Source organism: Daphnia pulex, chromosome 11 (genome assembly GCF_021134715.1).
Source record: "Daphnia pulex isolate KAP4 chromosome 11, ASM2113471v1".
Lineage (NCBI taxonomy): Eukaryota > Metazoa > Arthropoda > Branchiopoda > Diplostraca > Daphniidae > Daphnia > Daphnia pulex.
This window is the reverse complement of record NC_060027.1, coordinates 2,484,574-2,499,784: the sequence shown is the minus strand read 5'-3', so window position 1 is coordinate 2,499,784 and position 15,211 is coordinate 2,484,574. Positions and strand designations below refer to the sequence as shown.

At 41.4% G+C, this 15,211-nt stretch overlaps 2 protein-coding genes and 2 long non-coding RNA genes across 6 annotated transcripts; 3 read left to right on the top strand and 1 right to left on the bottom strand.

Annotated features, from left to right (window-relative positions):
- Positions 1–1,027: 1,027 nt before the first annotated feature.
- LOC124207994 (vitellogenin-2-like) lies at positions 1,028–6,857 on the top strand. The gene is made up of 13 exons (XM_046605665.1): positions 1,028–1,187; positions 1,275–1,420; positions 1,495–1,620; positions 1,684–1,821; positions 1,891–2,198; positions 2,274–2,466; positions 2,533–2,699; positions 2,762–2,965; positions 3,035–3,518; positions 3,576–3,849; positions 3,930–4,661; positions 4,733–5,526; positions 5,629–6,857. The coding sequence occupies exons 1-13, from the start codon at positions 1,124–1,126 to the stop codon at positions 6,649–6,651; spliced, it is 4,653 nt and encodes a 1,550-aa protein (XP_046461621.1). The 5' UTR covers positions 1,028–1,123; the 3' UTR covers positions 6,652–6,857.
- Positions 6,858–8,147: 1,290 nt separating this feature from the next.
- LOC124208005 lies at positions 8,148–10,161 on the top strand. Of its 3 annotated transcripts, none has more exons than XR_006880222.1 (7): positions 8,148–8,443; positions 8,526–8,615; positions 8,682–8,798; positions 8,864–8,952; positions 9,078–9,308; positions 9,369–9,490; positions 9,714–10,161. It is a non-coding gene; the product is annotated as an uncharacterized LOC124208005 (long non-coding RNA). The 3 variants fall into 3 exon arrangements; XR_006880220.1 differs by having other exon boundaries at positions 8,158–8,443; positions 8,501–8,615; positions 9,136–9,308; XR_006880221.1 differs by having other exon boundaries at positions 8,158–8,443; positions 8,501–8,615.
- A 2,006-nt stretch (positions 10,162–12,167) lies between these two features.
- LOC124207992 lies at positions 12,168–13,247 on the top strand. Its single transcript, XR_006880219.1, has 2 exons — positions 12,168–12,491; positions 12,566–13,247. It is a non-coding gene; the product is annotated as an uncharacterized LOC124207992 (long non-coding RNA).
- On the bottom strand, positions 13,152–15,211 carry LOC124207991 (aldose reductase-related protein 2-like). The gene is made up of 7 exons (XM_046605662.1): positions 14,631–15,211; positions 14,386–14,553; positions 14,105–14,308; positions 13,770–14,017; positions 13,528–13,693; positions 13,309–13,409; positions 13,152–13,243 (listed from the first exon to the last, which is right to left on the bottom strand). Exons 1-7 carry the CDS (start codon positions 14,703–14,705, stop codon positions 13,192–13,194), a joined length of 1,014 nt encoding a protein of 337 aa, XP_046461618.1. The 5' UTR covers positions 14,706–15,211; the 3' UTR covers positions 13,152–13,191.

The following is a 15,211-nucleotide window of genomic DNA, read 5'->3' as shown; positions in this document are numbered from 1 at the left end:
GTTATGTGACGTTGACTCTGGAAGGGGATATTAACGCAAGTTATGACCATAACTGAATTCTTGTTTGATCAGAGTTAATTGCAATTTTTATCGATTGCGCATTAGCTTGAATTCAACATTCAAAAAGTGGTCCGATAACGTAAAAATAAGAGCTAGAAATTTAAGGTTTTATATAATCACAACTTTTTTCAGTCTGTTCACGGTCCAAGGATTCAACAAGCCAGTCGTGGGAGTGCTTGTGGGGTCATTGCGTGCGATAATACGTAATTAAATCAGTTCAGTATGGCAAAGAAATGTCGTCTCTGAAATAGCCTGTGATTGCAAAATCGTGAAATTATATATTTGTTCGTTGACTTTAAAGCAGAGCAAAATCACTTCGTTCAATTTTCAACTAAATGGGCCATTCAAATTTTGTTTACTTGGTTCCCTCAAGTTTACCATCTCAGCAGTGAGATTATCACCTAACCTTGAAGAGTATTTTCTTCTTTGTGTCTTTTGGAGACCTTGTACCTTGTTTGAAAAGAGATTTCCGCCAATAGTGCTGATTCCTCGTTTTTTCCTTCCAATGTGAGCCGTCAGTCAATTGGCCACAAAGTCAAATGTCAACATTTGGCCAGTCACAACGAAAGCACTGGATTTAAGTACACCCACGAGCTTAGCTTGATAAGATTATTTTACTTAGGAGCCAGTGGGGGGGATAGGGGGAGGAGTGGGAGTAGGAATAGGTCAGGAGATCTGCACATGGCCGAAATGCAAGTAAATACAAAATGTGTTCTTTATTTCGGTAGTGTCACTATCATCTCCCGTTTTGCCTCCCATGAACTAGGTTTTGGGATCGGTTGTTCCATCTGTCCGACTGCGGGAGAAGAGGGAGTGGTGGGGGGGGGGGGATTGAGGGAGTTTAGGTGGATGTCATTGCTTGAGTTATTGGTCTTCGAAGAATCGCACCACCATGCGAGACTGTGAAAACCAATCAGCTCGGAGCCTACGCTGTTTCCATGCAAAGATTTCCAACCCAAAAAAGAAGACGGGATCCCACAGCAAGTCACTAGTATATAAGGACGAATGTTGAACCAGTTCAAGTCGCTGTCGCCAGTGATCCTCCAGGACGCTTACATACACGATGGCACGTCTGAGCCTGTTGGCCCTCGCTCTTCTTCTCGTCGCCGGCAGCTGCCGTGCGGAAGGTAAAGACTCAACTTGGTTTTATTTCACACAAAATTTAGTTTTATTCATTTAGTTGAAACTAACGGTTTGCGTCAACTTCTATTCAGGTTTGTTTGAGGATGGTCAAGAATACCAGTACAGTTACCTTACTTTCACTACAACCGGCGTTCGTGATCCCACTCCATCTGGCTCCTCTTTCGGCATCCGCGGCAACTTGCTCATCCAGAAACAAGCCGGAGAAGCCATCGTCAAGGTAGATATTATTTTTAAACATTTTCTCTGTCTCAAAATAGATTGTCTTATTTAACAATTTGTGTTGTTCAATAGCTTTCAGATGTGACCTTAGGTATGCACAATGGCCCCGACACTCTTCTGTCGACTGTCAAGTTCTTGAAGAAGCCCGAGTTGGTTTTGTTGGAGAAACCCTTCAAAATTTCTTTCCTCAATGGAAAGGTAAATCGTCAACTGACAATTTTTTTATGAATTGTCAAAAATGTAACATCATGTTATTTTCAGATTACCGGATTCGATGCTGACGCTTCAGATGCCGAATGGTCCATCAACATCAAGAAGGGTTTGGCTACCAAGTTGCAAATGGACGTCGTTGCCGGAGAAATCGGCAAGGGCGACACTGCTTTCTTGCGTACTGTCGAGGTAAAGAAAAAAAGTTGTCCATTTAAATAAAAAACATTAACAAATGAATTTGATTGTGCATAAAATCAGGACACTGTCGTCGGTACCTGTAACACTACCTACTCGTTCGGAGGTTCCGAAAAGGGTCGCTTGATGCTGATTAAGCAACGCACTCAGAGCGAATGCACCAACGTTCCTCGTTTGGGTCATAACAGCTTCGGAGCCACCAACTGTGCTGGTAAATCACAGGATGAGCTCGTCGCCACCACTCAGCTTTACTACCAGCTTAGCCGTGGATCAAGCAGCAACACTGCCAAGGCCCACATCATCTCATCTTTCGGTTACCAGGTTCTCCAATGGCACCCACCTGCAGGCTCTCCTTTCTACAACTTGGCCAAGTATCATCAAGTCGTTTTCTTGTGTTATCTTCTTAAATAATCTTAATGTTTGTGTTTATTTGTTCTGTTACATAGCACTACTTTGGTTCTCAAGTCATCCGGCCCCATTGCCAAGCCCATCTCCGCTTCTGGCCTGACCAAACACTATGGCAGCCTTCGTTACACCCTCAAGCGCCCTATCCCCACACCCGAGGATATCGACTTGGCTCGTGAAGAAGATTTCTTGCACCCCGAGGAACCCCAATCCCAACAAGCTCTCCGTGCTAAGGTAAGCGATTAATAATTTATCTATTAAAATGTTGCACTGTTTAATTGAAAAATTGTGATTCTTCAGGCTGTTCCCACTTTGACTAAGCTGAAGGAAGTCATTGGATCATCAGCCCTTGATGATGAAACTCTTTTGGATCCCACCGCTATGGCCGCCCTCCAACTTTTCCAGGCAATGAGCTTGGAAAGTTTGAAAGCTGTCTGGAAAAATGTTGAAAGCGACGAGGAGCTCAAGTAATTTTCATGAAATTAGATTTTCAAATTCATTTGATGCTGATGTTGATTTTTTTGTTTAGGAACTTGTTCACCGAGATGATCCCACTTACTGGCACCAACCCTGCTGCTTTGTTGATCAAGGAATTGGTTCTGGGTGGCAAACTCAGTGAAATGGAAGCTCGTCGTATGGTTGCTTTCCTCCCCTATTACTTGCGCATGCCATCTGAGAAATTGTTGACCTCCTGGGAGGATCTCTTGAAGGAGAGCCCCAGCATCAAGACCAAGTAGGATTGACGTTTAAATACCTTTGTTTAAATGATTTCTCTAAATGTTTGAATTGTAAAAAAAATTAGGGAATTGAGAGGAGCCATCGCTTTGGCTTTCGGTCATTTGGTTGGCGTCACCTGCGGTGGCAACAAACTGCGTCCCTGCAAGACCGATACCATCAACAAGTACACCCGCATGTCCTATGAAGCCTTCAAGTCGGCAAAGACCCACCCCGAGATGATCGTTGCCTTGAGCACTCTGCGCAACACCAACTTGCTCCCTGCCATTGAGCGTCTTATTCCTCACGTCAAGAGCGGCTCCGTTCCTCACGCCGTCCGCCCTCACGTCATCTTCGCTCTGCAGCCCATCGCCGCAGTTAACCGCAACAAGTTCTTGTCTGCTGTTCTCCCCCTGATCCTCAATGCCACCGAGACCACCGAGATCCGTATCGCCGCCGTCTCTACCCTGTTCCGCGTTCAGCCCACTTTCCTCGAGCTGCAACAGCTGATCGCTGGCGCCATTTGGGAACGCAATCAGGAAGTTCTCAACTTCATGATGACCACCTTCCGCGTAAGACCAAATCGAATAACAATAACATCAGTAGATTGATTTACTTTTCCTTTGCAGAACTACGCCGATTCCAAGAATCCTTGCATCAAGCCTATCGCCAACCAACTGCAATTGTTGTTGCGTCGCGTCGCCCACATCAAAACCAACTTCTTCCGTTCCAGCAACCGCGTCTTCGACTTCCATGACCAGAAATATGGTTTCGGTGGTGGTCTGCAACTTGCCACTATCTACGGTGAAGAGTCCCGCGCCCCCCTCATCATTTCTGGACGTGCCAACTATCGCGTTTCTGAATTCAACTACGTTCCTCTTGAGATCATGATTCGTTTGGAAGGTAAATTACTAAAATTAATTGGTGAATTCTCTGTACAAAAAGTAAAAATCGTGTTCTTTCGTATTATTCCACACCACCAGGTGTTGAGGATGCCTACGTCCGTCTCTTCCGCAAACTGGATCCCAAGGACTTCAAGCTGGATACTCTGAAGGATCTTTTGCAAAAGACTATGAAGGTGGTTCCTCGCCAACAGGCTCCCATGAAGATGGAAATCTTGTTGCGCTCTCAAGGCTACACTTTGATGTACCGTCACATGGCCATGGAAGAAATAGCTGGACTGATGGAAGGAAAGGGATTGGTCGAGATGATCTCCCGTGGCTTGAAATTGACCCGCAGCATGGTCATGCTCGGCGGACAACACGTCAGCTGGAGGGCCAACGATGTCGGTCTGCCCGTCGGTGTCGGCCTGAGCACTCCTGGATTCGCTCGCCACCAGTTGGCATATGGCAACGTTAACCAGCCCAACAAGCTCGGCCGCTCCATCCTGGCCGATTTGGACGTCACCATGCAAGTCGTCACTTACATGGTCGCATACAATCCTCTCGGAGTTTCCCAGGGAATCATCAAGGCTCGCGGATCCCGCGTCCACTTGCCCGCCAACATTTTGGTCGGATTCTCTCCCTCCGACAGCCAAGTCGAAATCAAGATGAACACTCCCACCGAAGAGAAACCCCTGTCCTACCTGTTCACCAGCAAGACTGCCGCTTTCATGTGGGGCAAAGACGATTCTAAGGCTCTTTCTTACCTCAAGGATACTTGCTCCGAATGCGAACCCAAAGCTTTGGTAACCCGTGGAGAACAATTCCGCAAAGGTAATTATTTAAAAGCCTTTATTAACAATTATTTGTCAAATTACAATTTATGGAATTAATTTTCCCAACAGGACAAGTCGTTCGTGAAAACATCAACGAACTCTTGGGCATGGAATCCCACGTCGAAGTTTACAACTGCGAGACTTACACCGGCAAGGCCTCCATCGCCAAGGTGATGTACGAATCCTTCAAGCCCTCGGAAATCAACTCGCACGGTAGCGTGCCCGGTTTCCTCGTCATGGGATTCATGCAAATGCGCAACTACTTCTACCAATACCCACCCACTGGCGCCTGCTCCATGAAGGCTGTCCTGCACAGGACTCAAGTGAACCCTGCTGAAGCTGTTGAAATCAAGTTGAAGATGGATTCTGCCGTTCCAAGTGGCAAGAAGGCCGCTCCCGGCAAGACTTTCAGCAACGTCAAGGGTGCCGTCACTTTGTTGGGCTCCCCCGAACGCAAATGGAACGTCGAAGTCAACATTGAGAAGGAACCTTTCAACGTTAAATCACAGGTCGCTGTCAAGATTGCCCGTCTTGCCAACCCTGGACTTAAGGTTCCCAGCCGCGCTCTTTGCGTCAACGTCAAGACCGCCTGGGCCAATCTTCCCGAGGACATTTTCGAGACCCCGTCGACTATTGAGCCCTCCGTTCAGCGTGAAGTTTCCTTCGTGTGGGGTGAGGCTCCTTCCGACCAGTGCCCTAAGGCCAACGCCAAGGACATCTCCACCATTACAGTCAAGGTCCAGGGTAACATCACTGAAGCTCAACGTGAAGCCGCCACCAGCCGCAACACCTATCCTTATGATCGCTGCGATTTGGACCGCAATGATGCCGGCCGCTCTGGCATCGTTGGCCCAATGACCCAGGTAATGAATCGGTTCATTTTATTTTATTTTGTTATTATTTGCCTTTTGAAATTACGTAATTTGAAGCAATGGATGATTCAAACGTCGTTTCCATCCTTTTAGGCTTGTTACGAAGCTGTCCTGCACTACGCCACTCCCCGTAGCTACGTTTTGGACATCCACTACGCCAACTTGTCTCCCCGTGGTCAGATGGCTCTCGCCCGTGTCGACACTATGCTGAAGGCCTCCTTGTTGCCCTACTGGAGCATGCATGCCCCTCATGGCCCTACTGCCACCGCCAAGAAGGTCATCGGTGCCGGTCACATTGAATTGAAGTTGGACGTTAACGAAGACGATGTTGATCTCCATGTCCACACCGATGTGATGCACAGCCACTACGAGAACGTGGATATCCTCAAGAACTTGGGCATGGCTCTGCGCAACGCCCGTCTGCCCATGTCGCAAATGTTCGCCATCAAGGCTGGTTTCGTCGGCATTTGCGACGTTGCCCCCAAGGCTGTCGTCACTTTCGACAATGTCACCATGAACGCTGACCTGCCCACCTGCTACACTCTCATCTCGGCCGACTGCTCTCCCACTCCTCGCTACGCAGTCTTTGCCAAGAAGACCACTGGCCCATCTCTTCCCTTGGCCGTCAAAATCTACGCCGGTGGCCACACCCTCGAACTGAACCCCGTCGCTAGCGGAGTCGAAGTTAAGGCCAACGACAAGGTCGTCAAGGTTGAAAACAACAAGCCCTACGTCTTGGCCGACAAGGATAACGTCATCCAGTACATTGTCGTCAGCAAGATTGGTGCCCGCTACTTTGTCCAGGTCCCAGTCCTCAAGTTGACTTTCCGTTACACTGGCGATGACATCACCAGCATGATCCCCGCCACCCACCGCGCTCAACATTGCGGTCTGTGCGGTGATTACAACGGCCAGTTCTCCCGCGAATTGGTCAGCCCGTCCGGCTGCAACGTCAAGGATGCCACCGACTTGGCCAGGTCCTACGTCTTGAGAGACAACAAGTGCAAGGAGAGCATCCCAGTACCTCCCTGCGTCGCTGAGCCCATCAGTGTTGGTGAAAGGAAGACCCGTTCCGTCGGAATTGTTGGTCATATGGATAAATTTATCCGTTCTTAAGCTGAACATAGTCCATCGAAATGCTTGTCGACATGACTGACGAGTCAGCAACTTTTAAACCATTTCTTTTTATGTTCAATTTTCGACTTTCCTTTTAGAGCTATTTGCAGTCTAACTTTCGACGATCCATTTGAGTGTGTAGTTGACCTTTTTGTTGTTTAACTGTCCTCAGAATTGAATGCCTGAATACAACAAATCAGGAAATATTTTGTTAGCTCGGTTCCTGCCTGGAAAATAACTGTTAACTTCGCTAAACTGCTATGCAGCTTTGCTGTGTGCTTTCAAAAACTAACGAAATTTTACTGATTAAAATAGGCATTATTTAAAACAGAAAAGACACAGTGCAGAATGGCAGGAATAAAGCTAAAAGGGTGATTCCTAGAGGTAGCAGAAGACGATAGTTCGTCAGCAATCTGGAATCACTAACAGATGCCATAGACAAGGCAGGAATGTCAAGCTGCCTTCTTCATTTCATTGTTGAAGCATCACCTTGGGATTTCGTCTGTTGTGATGTGTGATGCTGCGGTAGTGGCTTTTTGGTGAAGACTTGATACAAATTTGGAGTGGAGAATATTACGTGAGTATCAAATTGCCTTTTATTGTTAGTTATTGACTTATTTCAATTAAGTGTGTCAACAAGCTAGAGCGGACATTTTTTTCATGTTATTATTGATAAACGTTTCTTTTTCCTGACGCTAGACGGCATAGCCTTTGATCATTTTCCACTCAGTTTTATTACGTTTACTTTGCACATCTCTGAAGAAATTTCTCGCTGGAAATTTTGGGTAATGGCTGTCAGTTTCTGTCACATCAAAGCTCACTTGTTAGATTTTTAATAATTTGTGTTTTTTTTTCTACTTCCGGTTTTCTCATTTCTGTCAGTAGTTTAGTTAATACTCATCTGACGCACAAAAGAACCACATATTCGTGATCCTCGTCCAATTTTTGGTAAAGTTCATGTTTTTTTTTCTACGTACGCGTACTTCCGGTTTTGAGAATTTTCCTGAACTATAGTTCAGGAAAAATCTCGATTTTGACCAAATTTTGGATTTCGTTGAAATTACACGTAATCGACCCCAAATTTCACGGAGATCACGAATATTTGGTTTATTTTGTCGGCAGCTCAATGGTTAATGCGCTATCGCTTACTTCCGGCATACTTCCGGAAAATTTGCATAAAACTAGCAAGTGAGCTTTATTCTCTGTACTATTCTCAAGATTTCAAGCTAGGTTTAAGCAAATAAAAGTGCACCGTTCAAGTTATACAAGTAGCTAAAGAACTGAATTGCTTTAAGTTACATGGCAGACACAGAACTGCAGCCCGATAGCCAGCGGTGAAAACATTTTTGATATCCCATATATGTAATAGTTTTAATTCAAAGCAATAATGTTTTTTAAGATCTTCGTAATATCACTAGAATTCAAAAATTTTACGTTGTGTCTCACAAGGCGCGTTTTTGGGACTTGAAGTGTCAAAGGTGTCCAATAGATGACATAGATGTTCTTGTTTATCATGTGATGGCGGATTGTTGGGTGGTTGTCAAAAGTTTTGCTTAATTTTTCCATGAAAGTTACCGATGAATTCATCAGTAAATTCAAGTTTATTTCTGTGCAACTTGTCTGTAATGTGATTTATTCCGTATGTGTGTTGGATCACCTTACATATTTCTATTATTACGTGTAGCATGCGTGTAGGAAGGAACGCGAAAGGCAACTGAAACTACAAGTAGCCTACCATCAATCCTTTGATTAAAATCGCCGTTCTGCTGAATGCTTTATCCTGTTGATGAAGGTAAAAACCTATAATAGCTTAGTACACAATTCTTTGAATACCTCTTTACATTTTTAGTTCATATTCTATTGGTAATCTGGAGTTTCTAATGATGTTGGTAGATCACTAACCCCAGCGTGGACAACACATGTTGTTTTTTCATGTTTTCTACAAATAATGCATTGACAGACAAGTATGTTTCTTCCTTGAGAAATTTGTAATTTTTATTTCATGCTATCTATTATTTGACATAATACAGGCCATGGGTAATCTTCAGGTTAATTGCAGCAACTTGTGACTTGGGAGAAGTCCTGTGAAAAGACACAGGGCACATGACCAGATTTGTGTTTTTCTGAATGTTCTATTCAAGTAGTAGGTAACAACTAACTTTACCTTATTGCATGAATGTGAATATTAATTGAAATATTTCCTATGCCAAAGTTAGTTGGAACCCTAACTCAAACACAGACAACACATTGCTGCTGCCTTACGGCCACAGGCAGGAAAATGATTCTTTTCTTCAGAAAATTGTAAGTTGTATTTGTAGTCTTAAACCCCCTCATACTTTTTGTTACTATTATGGATTTTTATGTTGAAAAAGTTACGGAAAATGATCGGAAATAGCCAAGTTAATAATTTTTGTGTTGTCTCATAGGGAAAGCTGTTTGAGTAATAATCTGGTATTCATCCTCACTTGATTCATTTCGTGCCAGTTAGTGAAAGGCGTGAAGAATTCAAGTTTAGCTGCTGCGTGCTGTCAGCAAGCAAGCAATCCAATTGATGTCCACCAGGTGGCGCGAGTGTCTTCAAGGCCCCACTTCGGCCATTTTGTTCCTTGACGTAGCTGAAGTGAGATGCCGGTCGTGACGTTTCCCAAAATGAAAAGGTATTCCTTGTCAATTAATTAGGTTAATGGAATGTAAAATTTCGATGTGTCAATTTTCAGGTGATTGATCTTACCACTTTGCCACCTGAATTGAAAATGCCTGTACATTTGCCGAAATGTCGTGCCTCGTGTGTCTCGCTGCCTGTACCCAGTCGTACGTCTTATCCCATGCAACAGCAAAAGTAATTATTTTCTTCAGATTTCCTAAAACTATTTGGTTAATATGACACTAGAGATCAATTGGCTTTGCTACTGTAGAAATTTGAATACCTTTCCAACTATTACTTCTTTCGTTAAAATTGCAGAAATCTAAGCTATGCTGTTTCGTCTTACTCCTTATCTTTTGTCGTAAGAGTCCAGTTAACTTGTGTTTCCTGATGGTAATTTTTTTATTTTCTTCAATAGGTCTAACAACCACGCTGCAGCCAGATGGTGAAAGGTGTGATGAAGAAAAGTTCAACCGTTGTATGCAGGATGTGGTGCCAGTGTTATCCAGAAGTAGCTGTGCTGGAGTTATTCCGAAGCAGCTGAGCCAGAATTTGTCCAAATTGCTGACTTCAAAATTTTAACTGCTTTCATTTGTGTTTTTTTCTTTGCAAGTGGTATCCGTGGTGCTGATTTGAAATATTTTTATCCCCTTTTATTTGTGGTTTTGCTCTGCCGATGAGTTTCTGACTTGAATTGGTTTCATCTGTCGTCTTTTGCGTTTTTACTTGGGCAGTATACGATTGTGGCAAACTGATTCTATGTCAGTTTTGATACAGTCGACAACTGCTAGATTAAATTCCGGCTTTCCGCACCAACAAAATAATAACGGCACATGTTATTATCGCGGTTGGGAAAGTCACAGGCCCCCCCCTCCCTGGGGGCCATAAAATATATATGTGGTTATGTTAAAATAAATAAAAATTGTAAAATAATAAAAATTGTTTTTAATTTTATAAACAAAAAACATGGGATCAATGAACATCGCCAATTTTTTGCGAAAAAGACTTAGTAAAAAAAATAAATGGTGGTTGTTTTTGGCAAATTTTAAAATTTAATAAAAATTTGGGCTGGATATTATTTCGATTGTGAAGTAATTTTTGGGAACAATATAATATGTACAATGGTTTCAAGATTTAAAAAAATGCAGTAGTCAGTAGTTTTGATTTCAATAATTTATTATTTTATAACAAGGTGGAATTATTGATTTTTTCAGGTTTGTCATGGTTGTTAAGTTATTCAGTACACAAGTTTTTATGGTTTTAACTGAGATTACTCACAGAAAATATAATATTTCATTGCAATTACCCATCCACACAACGACCTAAGAGGAAATTGTTTACTTAGAGAAAAAGAGAGAACAGATATGAATTTGAAAAATCTCTAAGCCTAAATAATTTATCAATCTCTTGAAGTTCAGCACCAAATTAAGTTCAGCAATCTCTTCTTAGCTTCACTAATGGATTAAGTCCGTAACGGCGCCGTTCAATTGATCTGAAACGAGAATAGAGCATTAGTAATTAATTGAATACAACTTTTCATCCAGCATTACCTAAACATGGATACAGGTAGCAGAAGAATACACCAACAAATTGCCAGAAAGCCATCAGGCAACACCCATTATTTTGCACAACAGCTCAACTCTGCATGGACACCAACATGGTAAATTGAAGTATGATGCTGAACTGCAAGTCTGTAGAAGATCCATTTCAGTGCACCTCTCAATCAGAAAATGACTGCCACACCAAACATCACAACCATGAACAGCTCAAAATTTCTCTAACCAATGAAACCTGCAAAGCAAAAGCCAAGAGTACATTAATAAACCAATAATATTTCAAAATTATAAAAAAAATAATTTTAGTTCTGTTTTATAAAAATTCTCAAATAAACCAAATTGTAACTTTTCCCAAGGTGATCAAAATCTTTTCACAAATGCTTATTTGAAACAGTTAGTAGTTGTCAAATTGCTTCTAAACAATTAATTTTAGGCCCAACTCGAGTAAATTCTAAACAAAGAACACGAATGGACTACAATTTAACAAGATGCTAACCCACTGAAGTTGTCTTATTACAAGTAGATGTTACCATTTCAGCTTGCCTAGTGTGCACATTTTCATCTCGCAACATGGTAGAGGCCTCATTAGAGGCTTGGCATCTTATCTTGTTGATTTGGCATTCCACATTGAGAACAATCTCCACCAACCTGTCACAAAATATAGTAGATTAGTTACAGACACTTTTCAAATCATTATTAATAAAAGTTTATGTCTTCGCAAGCTCAATTCAAGGGCATCTCTCAAATTGACAAAATTCACATGACAAATCGGAGAAAATATTTGCAATGACATGTAACTTTAGTTTACTAATTATTGATAATTGTTAATAAAACAGCTCAATTTTCTATCAGAAACCTCATCACAGAATTTTAATGTGGAAACAAAGTCATAGGATCATTCAGTTACTCTACATTATTATTACTTGTACTGTTCTAAAGTACTTTGACCTGACGAAGCGTGCAACACTCAGCAAGAGACGACATTTTAAGTAAAGTGTACAACACACATGGCCACATTGAATTGACTAATATAAATTTAAGGCCATGTTACCCGTAAATTGACTGTAGAAAACATAAAGAATTAGAGTAGGAATTACCTTTTTTTTTATGAAGAACAAATTCAGGAATGAAAGTACCCAGCAGTAATGACTAGAGTGACCTTCTCTGTCAGCGTCTCGGAAGAAAAAGAACGGAACAAGGTTTCTCGTCTCAAAAATCAAAACTATGGTAACCCTCCCCTCCCTACAGTAATCCCTCTACACACTAGGGATGAATAGCTCAATCCCTAAACACACTGAAATATTTAGCCACCTAGTGACAGCACCACTTAGCATCCACGGACGAGTAATAAGATTGTCCGCTCTAGCTCGTTGACACTTAATTGAAATTGAAATATAACTAACAATAAAAGGCAAATAAATTTGTTACCCACGTAATATTCTTCCCTCCAAATTTGTATCAAGTCTTCACCAAAAAGCCACTACCGCAGCATCACACATCACAACAGACGAAATCCCAAGGTGATGATGCTTCAACAATGAAATGAAGAAGGCAGCTTGACATTCGCTTATGTGCCTTGTCTATGGCATCTGTTAGTGATTCCAGATTGCTGACGAACTATCGTCTTCTGCTACTTCTAGGTATCACCCTTTTAGCTTTATTTCTGCCATTCTGCACTGTGTCTTACCTGTTTTAAATCTTTTTTTTTCTGTAGGTTTCGATGACCATCGAAACTTGGAGAGCTGGACTCCTATTGGTTCAAAGGGTTCAACGCAAGTCGCGTAACATAATAAAACATGGCAGCGCGCAGCCGCACAATTTGCAAATGCTAAAGCAAGATTGCAACTGCACTCATAGTTTGAATAAAACAAAAACTACATGTTCATCGGTAACCGAGCAATGCAAGCCAACAGAGCTCAATAAGAGATTGCTACACTATCTAAGGCAGTTGTAGACCCACAAGAGCTCCAGGCCGTTCCTTAAGTCTTTAACTGTAATGTGTAATGCCACAACTTTATCAGATTATCAAGAATCCCATAGACAAATGTACTAAGATCACAAAGAGTCGCTACCGATTGGCAACAAACTATATATATTTTAATTGCAGGCAGAGGATCAAATCTGTTTGCATCCTTTGTTTGAAAGTTTCAAAATTAATTCTGTAAAAATTGAAAGTTCAGAATTCAGATTCATCAGTTCAACAAATGATGCGATGTTTCAACGTAATAAACATAAACGACCATCTATTATATGTATATATAATATGATAATGTGGTTTCATAAATCTTCGTTCGTTTTTGTGTTCATCTCGAAGCTTCTCAAAAACGTCCCGTCATACAACTAATTCTTTGGTGCGCGGTGAGGGAATGGGTTTTCTGGGTGCTTGTCCATTCTTTAAATTTAAAGAAATGTCTTAAATGGAATTATAAGGTTTGAATTTGCTGAGTTTAAATTTACCCTTTAAAAAAAGATGAAAACTCAAAGGTGAATCCCATCTCTCCTAGGTCCAGTTCTTGAAGCTGTGCCATATCGACCGGTGAAAGGGTAAAGTCGAATATCTGTTTATGAAATTTAAGTAGAATTAAAGTTTTTGCAAACAAAATTGTAAATAAAAAGACTAAGAAAAGTAACCTTCAAACAATATTAAACAAATACGCAATTCAATGGGGATTTTACCTGGATATTAGAACGAATTCGTTCAGACGAGACGCTTTTAGGAATCACGGATACACCAAGTTCAGTCAAGTATTTTATGAGAATTTGTGCGCTTGATTTTTTATGCTTATTGGCAATTTTAACTATTACTGGATGCTGAAACAAATCCGGAATGACAACAGGTGGTCTGCAAAAATAATTAAATATAAAAAAAAAAAATGAATTTGACTAAAAATAAATAAATAAATATGTGATTTACTTACTTAAGGCCAAGTTTAGAGTAAAATTCATTGCGACCCGGTGAGGCAAAGGGAGCGTATGCGCAAATAGTTAGGCCATGTTTCTGGCAAAATTCTCTCAACGATTTTTGCTGAAATTGGACGTGCATTTCAACTTGCACGTTTGCTGGTTTGATGCGACTATTGTTGATAATACGTTTAATTTGTTCCTCGTTGAAATTGGAGACACCAATGGATTTGACTAAACCAGCGTCTACTTGCTTCTCCATCGACTAAAAAATAAAAAGTTTAGAAAATGACCGTTTTGTGATTTTCTGGAAAACTAGTAACAAGTGAAACAATTATGCTGGATATTTTACCTTCCACAATTCCACCAAGTTGGTGTGCATGTCTATCATTGCAAATCCTTGCTCGTCGTGGGGGAAAACATCTTGATCATGTTTTCCAATTAAGCCGATTGGTGCGTGAATAAGATAAAGGTCTATATAATCCAGTCGAAGAGCACTTAGAGATTTCCTCAGAAATTTTTCCACGTCTTCTGGACGATTTCCAATCATTGGCAGCTAAATGCACAGAAAATAGTCAGATTCGATTAACTTCTCTTCCCGCTACTTTCAATAACAAATAACAATTGCAGTACCTTAGTAACGATGAAAAGCTCTTCCCTTTTAACTTTTCCTGATTGAATCCATTGCTGAAGTACTTCTCCGATAGCGTCTTCGTTCAAGTAGTTGTAAGCAGTATCGATGTGACGGTAACCTGCTTCCAAAGCTGCATTTACTGCTTTTTGAATCTCTTCTTTTGAAGACTAGAAAACAAAATTTTTCATGAATAAATCTACCATTATGAATAGGTATCGGATAAAAAAAAAATCAAAATTTTTACCTGCCAAGTTCCAAGTCCAACAACCGGCATTTTATTCCCATTCCAAAAGGTGATATGATTTTGGCTGGACGACATTTAAAAAATAAAGGTGTGCGTTTCCTTACTCCAACGACTCGAAAGGGGTTACTGAGGAGAACTGATAAGTTTTTGTATGCATGCAGCGGCGTTATATAGAGAAAGATAGCTTGCAAGTCATTCTTGAACGGCAAATTGTGTTAAATAATGTTGACGTAATGTGACTCAACAGATTTTGGTTCCTTTCTTCACTACAGGTTGCATCAGCTCCCAATAGCTGCACTTTATCACTAGCGGTGCGTGACTTGCACCCACTAGTGGTGTGGTGACGACGACATCCGGCCTTAGGGCACAATAAGAAAAATTACCATTTCTTCTTTACCGTGATCACGAACTTCACGTTCGTTCTGACTTTCTCATTTACAAGCATTTGCTTACTGCCTAGGGCTGTATGTGAATTCACACTACTAAGGAAAGAAAAGAGGAAGACATCTGCCCAACTGCAACATTAGAATGCCGGAGGCTGATGATGACGTCAAAACGTATTTCAGTTTTCATAAGATAGT